The following is an 11,289-nucleotide window of genomic DNA, read 5'->3' as shown; positions in this document are numbered from 1 at the left end:
GCAGCTCATCTCTATTGCGGCTTGGGCATACAAGGCTAGGAGGTCGCCTTCCCAGGCAAAACACTCACTTGCTGGCTGGTCCAGCTTTACCACAAGGGCCTGTAAAGCATAGAGGGCCTGCAGCTCCTTATTCTCATCGCTCAGGTATTTCTGCAGCAGCTTGGCTCGGCTCTTGATCACGGGACTGTCCATCCGGTAAGGATTCTCGACTGTAGGCAGGAAGAGGGGTAGGAAGAAGGATGTTCAGAGTTAAGGATGTTGTGCAAAGACTCACTGCACCCCTAAAACAACCAATAACAGCCTCCTGGTCCCCTGCCTGTTGCCTCATCCGAATCCTAGAGGGTATTTTACTCCAAGGTGAGTTGGCTTTTGCCCCAGGTCTCATCCCTCAGCAGGCATCCCAGTGGCGGCTACCAAGCTCCCCCAAATAAGGAAAAGGAAGGAAGGAAGGAAGGAAGGAAGGAAGGAAGGAAGGAAGGAAGGAAGGAAGGAAGGAAGGCCGAATACCTGCCCTTAATCCTAAAGCCTCAGGGTGGGTTACAACAAGGTAAGTAAAACAGATTAAATCCCAAATAAATCAGACTGGGAGGGGAGGAGTCTATAAAAATAGACAAACCACCAGGCCTGAATGTAATAAACAATGCTCCTATTTATCCACTGTAATCAACTAATGAGAGCTAGAAAGCTGAACAACGCCCCCGACACATGGCCTGCTCCCTGTTTGACAGGTTGTTTTCACTTCGTTTTTGTGTTTCCACACAGGTGTCGCAAACGAGTTCACAGAGAAGGCTTGCAATGTTGTGGGGCTGTTTTTTTGTTTGGCAGGTCACTTACAATGGTGGGCCAAAGGCATTTTTAGGCTCTGCTCTCATCTGAGACATCAGCTCACAGGAGAGACACCCACTTCCCACTAAACCGCCACCCACGTACGCAGCCACCCCCACCCCGGTCCCTGCCACTCCAGGCTTGCACCAATACTTACAGACAACAGCGGAATGGCATGCCGACGTCATCAGGGCTCTGACAAACATATTGGATGAGACTTGCTGCTCACTCAGGTTTGCCTGGTGGGAAAGAAGAGGCCAAGGATCAGAGGTTGGAAGCGCTTGCAGTTGCCAACCTAAGTATCTGGGAATCCACTTAAAAAACATCCATACCAACCACACACGGAACCAGAACTCCATCTGCAGATTTTCCCTCCTGATTGAAGCTGCTGCTTCTATGTGCCAGCAGGGGAGCCAAACCCACGAAGGCCTGCCAGTTTAGCGATATACCCAGATTTCCCCAACCATCATCTAACCAATAAAGGGGGACGGGGAGGCAGCAATCCCATTCTCCATGCTGGAGAAGGAAAAGGGGCAAAGCTTCCTAAGAATATAAAACGGTGTGCTTCACGGAGCATCTGATGGCATGCTCAGTTCAAAGAAGCTGTTGTCAAGTCCCAAGTGGAAGGGACTTTTATGACTGTGGGACACAACTCTCCAGGCAAGTCAGGAGTAGCTTTGAGGCAAGACTCCCAATTCAGGAAGCTGCAACTTCCGGTGTGGCGGAGCGGCTAGTGTGGTGGACTAAGGGGCTGAGAGACCAGGGTTCAAACCTCCACTTGGCCATGAAGTTCACTGGGGGGCCTGAGGCCGATCACTGCCTCTCAGCCTAACCTACCTCACAGGGTTGCTGTGGGGATTAAATGGGGGGGGGGACCACCTTGAGCTCCTTGGGAGAAAAAAGTGGGATATAGAGTCGGTGGAGGAAGAGTGGAAGAAATTTAAAGACTATTTACAGAAATATTGTAAAATTAATGACTGTTAGAAGGATGTTGAAATGAAGCTATGTGGTTTTAGCAGAAATGTTATAAAGGTTTAGGAAAAAATAGACTGTTAATTGGTGAAAGGAGGAAAAGTTAAGTTATATTATACTAAGATAAATTACAGGACAAAAATTGGAAAAGATGGAAAGGATTTGCTGAAATAACTAACCGAATTAGAATACAAAAAAGGGAGGTGTGAGGAGGTCAAGGAAACAAGCAAATGAAATATAAGTTATGGAAATGTTTAAGGTGTTTTTTACTTGTTTCTATTTTTCTGTTTCTTTTTTTCTTTTTTCTCTTTTTTCTTGTGATGTGCTGTTTTGTTTTTGGTTAATATCGTGTTTTTATCTTTTTTTTCTATTTGTAACTTTTAAAACTTTAATAAATATTACTTTTTTAAAAAAAGTGGAATATAAAATGCAATACAAGTGGGGGTGGGGGGTGGGAATCCACTCGGCAGGCCTCTTTTCTCCAGGGATTCTTTATAAGAACGTAAAAAGAGTCTGGCCCATCTAGTTAAACATCCTTTCCTCAGCATAGCCAATCAGATGCCCGTGGGAAGCCCAGAAGCAGGACCTGACAGCAACAGCACTCTCCCCAATAACTGACATGCAGAGGCATTCTGCCTGCAACAGAAGAGGGAACCCCCAGCCACTGTGGTCAGGAGACGCCAATAGCCTTGTGCGCCATGGATTTTGTCTGGGCCCAAACCGTCCAAGTTGCTGAAAGCACTTGCCCCTCCAATTGTCTCCTCCTCCTCCTCCTCCTGGTACCTCCCAGGCCCACCCCCCCCCATGCTCTTCTGCACAGCAGCACCCGCCCTTCCCAACTCACCTCAATCCAGTCATATATTCTTTGGTTATTTGCATTTTCTTTCAATAATTTGTCTAGCTGCTTGCACAGCTCTTCCGACGTGAGCTCCTTGCGGCTGGGTGCGTCAGAGTTGTCACCCATTGTGTACTCCACTTTCTGAGCAGCAGGAGAGAAACGGGGAGGCGCGAGTCAGGGCCAGAGGCAATGCCAAAAGCAGGCATCCGGCTGCCTCTGCGGAGGATGCTTTGTGGGGCCAAGCTGAAGCCCCTTCCGGCTCCAGGAGCTGCCCCAACCTCCCCCACAAAGCTCATTGGGCTCACCTGCTCTGTGATGAACTTATTGACATCCTGGTCCTCGGGCAGGAATTCCTTCCAGCTAAGGCCACCTTCTCTCCACAGAGTCCCTGCCTTCTTGTGGCTCTACAGGGGAACAGGGGCCACCTTAGGAACATTTCATCCAAGACACTCGCAAGCCCAGCTTCACCACTACGTCCACCCTCAATAGGTAGCTATTATTTATTAAATTTGTATACCGCCCTATACCTGCAGGTGCCTGGGTGGTTACAACGTAAAATCACAATATAAAAACACAAACAAGAAGAACCCCTCCACCTTGTGCTTGCCATACATGGTTTTTTTAGATGCAAAATTATAACAATACAAGTGCGCCTCCAGGGGTGAAACTAATCTGCTCCGTTAGCAGCACCGAAGTGACCTCCTCAGGGCACAAGCCTGGGCAATGTGCATGGAGGTTCTGGCAAGACCCCCATTCTCAGCCTCAAGCAAGTAAGAAACCACTAATTAACACATTCCTTCCAAAAGTCTGATTCAGCAATTCAATAGACATTCCAATGAACAGGAAGGAACTAATTAAAGGGGTAAAAGTTACTTAAAACAAGCACAGCAAAGGAGGAGGGCTAGATGCTGCTTTGTGGTGCCTCTTATCTAAAGTCATCCTGGATCTTTTTTTTAAATTTTGAAATGTTTGTTGATGTGGGAACTCTAATTGCAATTAACTACTTGATTCCCACAAACCTTTGAATTTGTTTTTTTGTGTGTGTGATAGCAAACCACTCTTTGTGTGTGGCAATTTTTTGCACCTAAAAAATACATGATGTGCAAGTTTTCCTCTGGCCACATTTGGAAGCGAGTGTGAAGAGGAGAGGAAACAGAGGAGGCAAATTCCCTTAGCTCCGGAAGACCAGTCGAGTGCTTTTTGCTTGGCTGAGAGGCAAAGTGTCTCCATCACTCCGTTCCAGAGCAGAGAGACCCACGGAATTTCTGCATCTTTGCCTTCGAGGCGACAGGAGCCAATTGCTCCAGTCCACAGCTGAGCTCCCCTGATCAGGGTGGGAGGCGGAATTAGCTTGTTTTTCCGTAAACAAGCAGAGGAAAACAAGCATAGAAAGGCACCGATAACATTTTATGGCTGCTCACCAATCACAACATGCACTCTCCCGGGGATCAACGGACAAGGTTAACCAGGGCATGAAGGAGAGCAACTTACCATCCCTTTGCAAAGCAGGCCCAGGATCTCCAGCAGCAGAGTCGTGGCCTTGCCAATAGGTACCAAAGGCTTGGCAATCTCCCTGAAAAGACCACAGGAAGGTCATTCACTGGTGGGGGGTGGGGCTGGAAAAGAGAGGAAAGCCCATGGGGAGGGAAGGAAAGAGGTTCCAGCTCACCTGAACAGCTCCTCCATGGGGATGCCACCTTCTCTCAGAATGGGAGTTATGATCTCCGCCAGGTACAGCCATATGTGCGGGATATCAATCTCCATGTCTTCACCAATCTCCAGGATCTCATGCAGCCTAGAGGTAGAAAGGGAAGGGAGGGGGCAGTCAGTGTGTGCAAAGGACCGAGACTGGATAGTGCAGCTGTCAGAGATCACCTTTGTGTTGTGCATGCCCCCCCCCAAAATAATTCATAGTGGGGCTCCATTACCCTTTGTAGTACTGTTCCTTGGAGAGGATGCCTCCCTTGACCAAGTGGTAGAGCAGCATTCCCATGTGCTCGCGGGCAATCGTGCTCCGCTCCAGCGTGGACTCGATTCCGTTCCGCACAAAGATGTAGAGCTGGGAGGGGCAGTTCAGTTCCTGGACACACTGCTGAGCCTCCTGCAAGAAGCGGGCAGAGAAGGGGGAGAGCTTAGCGCAAACATCTCATAGCAAAGGCTGCACCTTGGGCTGGTGAGATCTGGCCCAAGCCCACCCTGTTGCAGGGAGGAATCCAAGGACCTGTTAAGAGAGTTTCGGCTCGTGCAATATTTCAGGGCAACAACCCAAAACTGGAGCCGCTCTCCTTAAGAGAATGTCATGCAGAATACTGCTCCTTTGATTTAAAGCACGTGCTTGTTGCAGTGATATATTGTTACGCCCTTAGCTCTCCCTCTCCATCTGCCCCAATTTTACCCGTGGGCTATGCTGGACTAGTAAAACACCCTCAGCCTATGATAGCTCAGTGAGCTTCATGATAAGCAGCAATTTCAACCCAAGCTTCCCTTGGTCCAAGACTGACCCCCTCCAACGAACCAATCCCTTAACTTGTGAATCTGAACAGGTCCTTCCAGGGGCCTCTCTGTTAACAGGAGGCATCAATGCAGCCTGTTAGACCCAGCATTCCCCTCCGCCATGGCTGTGCATCCATGTTGCCCTCCAAGCATCAATGAACCACTGGTAAGCTTCCAGGAGTTCAAGGGGGGTGGGTCACAGAAGCAGTTTTGGAATTGAAAAGGCAAATGATTTGCCACCTGAAAGTTCTTTAATCTGCTATGCTTTCTATCTAAGAAAATTGCTCAATATACAAGACTTAGTAGCTGAGCAGGGATTCCAACCTGCTCTTCAGAATCCTCCCCCTCTCCAATCCTAGTGCCAAACCACAAACCCGTATTTATCTACTGCCCTCTGATAAAATATCAAGTATAATATCCATGTCCTGCGTCCCATTCCGCAGTTTCCATTAAATGCCCTGCTCCTGCCACTTCTCTGCAGCACAAACCTTCATGTCGTTGATGTGCAGGTATTCCTCAATGATGGCCTTGGCTTTCTTCTCCAGCTCCTCCTCGGACAAGGCAGGCTTGGCGGGGGGCTCAGGGGCCACTGGCTCACGCTTTGCTGCAGAGACGGAGGGAGCGAGAGGTCAGCACTGGAAAGCGGTGGGGGGAGGCCACCGCCCAACTCAACCCCGCACACCTTCCCGCCACTCACCAGGTTCCCTGCTTCGGTCCCGCTCCTCGGTCATGCTGGCCACTTTGCGCACTGTCTCGAGGACCCCTTGCCGCTCTCGTTCTCGCTCCCGGCTCCTGTCATCCATCTCCTTGCTGAAGCTACGCTTGGTGACAGGGGTCCTGTTCCGGTCCGACCGCTCCGGCCTCTCTGACCGCTCGAGGCGATCGCCCCTCTCTGGCCGCTCACGCTCCAAGCGCTCCCCTCGTTCGCCGCCCTTCTCTGAGCGGTCGCGGCTACTGCTGCTTCTGCAAGGAGACCACACAAGAGTTCAGGTGAAACTGCACTGAATGCCAGACAAACACTTGCCAGGCGGCTGGGGTCTCACTCAGGACCAGCACAGAAGGAAAAACAGAAAGATGGGAAGGGAAGAAAAGGAAAAAGTTCTATAATACCCTCCCTCAACCCGGTGCCCTCCTGATGTAGTGGATTAAAAGTTCCAGCTAGCACAGCGGGAAATTGCAGGTTGTAGCAGCTGGAGGGCAGCAGGTTAGGGAAGGCTGCCCTATGCTGACTATTCGTCTAATCCAGCCTGGTTCTGCCTACTCAAGAGGTCTTAGGTAGAGGCTCTTGCCAGGCCTATGATTCCCTGGAAACCAAGCCTGATGAGGAATGGATGAAGGAGCTGGCCATGCCTATCCTGGAAAAGAGGAGACTGGGAGGAGATACGATATCAGGTATCTCAAGGGTTGTCACATGGAAGAGGGAACAAGCTTGTTTTCTCTTGCTCCGGAGGGTAGGACTTGCACCAATGGTTTCAAGTTACAAGAAAGGAGATTCCGACTAATCATCAGGAGAAAGTTTCTGACAGTAAGAGCTGTTGAACTCTTACTGGACTCCCTTGGGAGGTTGTGGATCTCCTTCCTTGGAGGTTTTTAAGCAGAGGTTGGATGGCCATTTGACATGACTGCTTTAGTTGAGATTTCTGCCTTGCAGGGGGTTGGATTAGATGACTCTTGGGGTCCGTCCCAACTCTATGATTCTTTAACTGGAGATGGGCAGAGTTGAGCCTGTGACCCTCTGTTTGGAGAGCACTCTAGCAGATTTATGGTCCTTCCCAGAATGCCATCAATGTGTCCCAAGACTACAAAAACAAAGGAAGGCTGGGGAGTCTGTGGCCCTTCAGGCATTGTTGGGCTACAACTCCCATCATCCCTGACCACTGGCACTGCTGGCGGCAGAGGGTGATGAGGCAAGAGGCACAGAGGCTGGAAGGTTGCAGGAAGAAACCTCCACATCAATTTCTGTCTTGCTTCCCTGCATTCTCCCTGGATGCTCAAGTGTCCCATGCAGTTCCAAATTACATAAAATGGGGAGGCAGGAGGGAAAGTCAGGATAAAGTACATGTATCAAACTACGCAAACTTATTACAATACTTTATTCAAGTTGCAAGGTGGGGATTTACAGTGGTATCTCGGGTTAAGTACTTAATTCGTTCCGGAGGTCTGTACTTAACCTGAAACTGTTCTTAACCTGAAGCACAACTTTAGCTAATGGGGCCTCCTGCTGCCGCCGCACCGCCAGAGCATGATTTCTGTTCTCATCCTGAAGCAAAGTTCTTAACCCGAGGTACTATTTCTTGGTTAGCAGTTCTGTAACCTGAAGCGTATGTAACCCAAGGTACCACTGTATCTGTTTTTGGTATTCCTACCCAACATCTGCAGCCAGCCATGCCCTATTCACACGTAAGGATGTTTAGGAGCTCATGCGTTGGCAAAAGAGCCTCCTCAAATACCTTCCTCCCCTTGTGCAAGTGCAAAATCCAAAAATGCACCTAAGGTGCTTGGAACCAGCAGGATGGACCTGGCAGGCCTGAGAAGCAAGAGTGGGGGGGGGGGGGAATCTAAGTAAGAGTGGGAATGAGACGGACCTTTGCACCACACGCCGCACGTCCTGGCTCTCTGCAGGAGCCGACTGCTGTAAGGCTGAGAAGCGATTCAAGGTACTTGTGGCTGGCCGGTTGGAGTCAGGCGCTGGGCAAAGAAAGGACAGGTAAGACAGCGGGTTAGAGGACCAAGGAGCTGCAGAAGCACCGCCCACTTTGCAAACCCTTCGTTGCGCCAGCTGCACTTACCTGGTTCGGCAGGCTTGGCACCCGAACCACCACTGCTGCCCTTCCCCCAGCTCAGACGCCCGCCGGGTGCAAAGAGCTGGTTGTTGGAGTCGATTGAACCTGGCTGGGAGGGGGCAAGGAGAGAGGAGGAGGCAATTCATTCACCATCAGAGGCAGCCAAAGAAGCACCCAGCCCATCTACTTAACAATGACAGGATGCTTTCTGGATTGCCCAACCCTTCTTCCCTATGTCAACAATAGCGCCCTCAACCACCACAGAAGTCATAAAAAACTCAATTTACAAGGATAAACAAGTTAGTTAGTACAGGCTTGTAAATCAGCCCACAAATGCCACTAGCCTGATGCAGGGCTGGTAGGAGAGGTACAGGATTCCACCCCACATCTGGTAACCTGTTTGCTTTCTATGCTAGATATAGTGCACAAACAATCTGCTGCTCCTCAGCCAGCCAGTCCACCCACTCATGTGTGCAATTCTATGTGCTCGCCTGCATTCAATCCTTTGTTGCCCAGAGCTTAAATACAGTCTTTCCCCCAATCTGGTGCCCTACAGATATTTTAGACTACAATTCCCATCAGAGGGACACAGATCAAGCACATGAATTGAGCTGACTCAGGCAGGTAGCCTTATCCTAAGTGGGTTTTTAAAATTCTCTCGTCTTTCGCAACCAATAGAAACTGTCACTTTAAGTTGAAAAAGGCCACGATTCCCTAATGCACAAAAAACAAGCACCTTCCCCTACCCCCCAAAACCCACTCCAACCCAGCAGCTTACCTTGGTGATTTTTGTTAACCTGCTGGTGTCAATCGGCCTGTTGCCCTTGCTGATGGGGACGGTGTTCCAGCCGTCATCTGAAACTTGGCTGCCCCTGCCACCTGCAGAGACAGCTGAGTCAAGGTCTACCATTTGTAACAGCCTATAACCATGGCAGGCCACCCATGAATGGGTACACATGTCTACTGTTCCTATTGGAACAAGAGAGTCTATCCAAGGCCAAAAAGGTGTGGCAACTTGGGGCTTGCTTAAAAAAAGAAAAAAAGAGAAAGTCTGGCAGGATCAGCCCAAAAGCCTATTCAGTTCAGCATGGGCTGTTACACTGAGCAAGCTTGTTTTCTCCTGATCTGGAGGGTAGGACTCAAGCCAACGGCTTTACGTTACAAGAAAGGAGATTCCGAATAAACACCAGGAAGAACTTTCTGACAGCAAGAGCTGTTTGACAGTGGAATGGTTTCCCTTGGGAGGTGGGCAGAGGTTGGATGCCCAACTGTCACGGATGCTGTAGTTGAGATTCCTGCACTGCAGGGGGGTTGGACTAGATGACCTTTGGGTTCCCTTCAAAACTCTATGATGTTCAGTAGCATACTGCTTCTAAACTGGGAAGCTCTGTTTAACCACCACCATGGATCCGAAGTCCATAAATTTTGTTATTTCATCTTTTTGTACACCACTCTGACTTTCCTTTTTCCAATCAAGTGGTAATTAAATTTTATGAAAATGAATAAAATCAATAATTTCGCCTAATTTTTAAGGACGAGCTACGCCAGGGGCACATCTTTCGGTGGCGCCCGGCTGCATCACGCACATAGACACACAATTAACTTGGGGCGTCCCAAAGCTGCTCTCTCTTCCAGGGGCATTAAAAGCGGGTGGCCTCCACAAGGCAGCAATGGATCCAGAAACTGAGAAGGCAACCAACCCACCCACCTGAGGACGATGGGCCTGGAGGCCCTCTCCTCTTATCTGATCCCTTGGACATCAGCTGCTGAACTTTGATGTGTTCACGGTGCTCCTCCATCTCAGCTTCTTTGTGGATCTGGTCAATGGTCTTGGGGCCCTGGTCCCCTCTCCTTGGCACCCAACTGTTCTGCAAGAGGCAAAGAGGAAAGCAAGGGGAGAGGTTACAGCACCCAGAACGCTTGGCATGTGAAGGCAAGGGAGGAGCGAGAGACAGGCAGCACCAGCTTCTCTGTTGGTCTAGCCAGGACCAGCCTCTGAGCTCAGGTTCCCTTCCAGACCCACAGCACCAGCGGCCAGTCCACCTGGTCGCTGTTCTTGTAACTGACCTCTAAACATACACCCTTTGTCCTTCCCTCCACCACCTCTTAATCTGGCCAGATGAAGGTGTTGTTAAAGACCACAGCCTCCATCATCTCCAGCCAGCGGGAGTGATGGTACTTGCAGTCCAGCAACATGAAGATGCCTTTTACAAAGTCAGACCATCAAGCTCTGGGGGCCTTCTGGCAGTTCCTTCCCTGTGAGAAGTGAGGTTACAGGGAACCAGGCAGAGGGCCTTCTTGGTAGTGGCGCCCGCCCTGTGGAACGCCCTCTCACCAGATGTCAAGGGCATAAACAACTACACAAATTTTAGAAGACATCTGAAAGCAGCCCCATATCGGGAAGTTTGACGCTTTATTTTAATATTTTGTTGGGAGCTGGCTGGGACAACCAAGTCAGATGGTCAGCGGCATAATAATGATTGGTGGTGGTGATGCAGCTCAGTGTTGTCTACACAGACTTGCAGATGCTCTTCATGGTTTCAGGCAGGGATCTTTCCCAGTTCTACTTGGGGATGCCAGCAATTGACCTTGGGACCTGCTTCTGCTTTCAAAGCACATTGCTCTACCAACTAAGCGATAGCACCACCCCAAATATCTGGGGAAGGCTGCCCTGTTTCTCATGTGTTATGTCTCTTAAGCTCTACGCCTGACAAGGGCAGCTCTATTTCAAACCTCTGGAAAGAGAACTTGTCCGGTAATTGCAGTAAGAGAGAATGGAACGGAAGCGAGTCCTGAGCTATCCAGGCATTAAAGCATTGCTTGGCAGGAGGCCCATGCAAGGGGAATGCTCAGCAGCCCAACATGCAATGGGGGCTTTTCGTGTGACCCCTTCCAAGCAGGCAGCCCTTCCCCTTGCAACAGTTGAGAGCCCCTGCAGCGCTTCCAATAGCCTGACCCCTCACCCCTACAGCGTCTGTAATTCACATGCTGGAAGCAAAGCAGCCATTTGTGTGTGACACTTGGAACTGCAATATTAAGGCCGCTGGGTGTGAATCAGGATTAGAGAATCTGTGACCCTCCAGGCATCGTTGGACTCCAACGCCCAACTCCAACACCCCAGCCAGCATAGTCAATGGCCAGGTATAACGGGAGTCCAACAATGCCTGAACGCAGGCGAGCAGCTCCTGGGCAGCACCTTCTCCCAGGGTGCAATTGAGCACATAGCACCCGTTGGTGTAGAAAAAGGCCAGCGCTGGAAACCTCCCTGCACCAAACACAGCTGCTTGCGGTATTGTCAGCCCATTGCATAAGCCGCACAAGTCAAGGGCTACAGGCTGCAACAGTGTCTAAGGGGCTGGGGGAGAGAGAAGTGTGCGT

At 50.0% G+C, this 11,289-nt stretch overlaps 1 protein-coding gene across 20 annotated transcripts in view; it reads right to left on the bottom strand.

The window, feature by feature from the left end:
- Positions 1 to 11,289, bottom strand: part of EIF4G1 (eukaryotic translation initiation factor 4 gamma 1) — a 79,998-nt gene that overhangs the window by 1,996 nt on the left and 66,713 nt on the right. For all 20 annotated transcript variants that reach the window (XM_081910687.1, XM_081910690.1, XM_081910691.1 and 17 more), the window contains 13 exons: positions 9,620 to 9,779; positions 8,690 to 8,790; positions 7,918 to 8,020; positions 7,714 to 7,816; positions 5,826 to 6,091; positions 5,617 to 5,732; positions 4,564 to 4,736; positions 4,305 to 4,430; positions 4,127 to 4,208; positions 2,941 to 3,039; positions 2,642 to 2,776; positions 983 to 1,064; positions 69 to 209 (listed from right to left, as the gene is read on the bottom strand). In XM_081910687.1, coding sequence (XP_081766813.1) covers positions 69 to 209; positions 983 to 1,064; positions 2,642 to 2,776; positions 2,941 to 3,039; positions 4,127 to 4,208; positions 4,305 to 4,430; positions 4,564 to 4,736; positions 5,617 to 5,732; positions 5,826 to 6,091; positions 7,714 to 7,816; positions 7,918 to 8,020; positions 8,690 to 8,790; positions 9,620 to 9,779 — 1,687 coding nt within the window. The remainder of the gene's footprint in view (positions 1 to 68; positions 210 to 982; positions 1,065 to 2,641; positions 2,777 to 2,940; positions 3,040 to 4,126; positions 4,209 to 4,304; positions 4,431 to 4,563; positions 4,737 to 5,616; positions 5,733 to 5,825; positions 6,092 to 7,713; positions 7,817 to 7,917; positions 8,021 to 8,689; positions 8,791 to 9,619; positions 9,780 to 11,289) is intronic.

Source organism: Podarcis melisellensis (genome assembly GCF_964234715.1).
Source record: "Podarcis melisellensis genome assembly, chromosome: 5".
Lineage (NCBI taxonomy): Eukaryota > Metazoa > Chordata > Lepidosauria > Squamata > Lacertidae > Podarcis > Podarcis melisellensis.
This window is presented reverse-complemented; position numbering and strand designations above follow the sequence as displayed.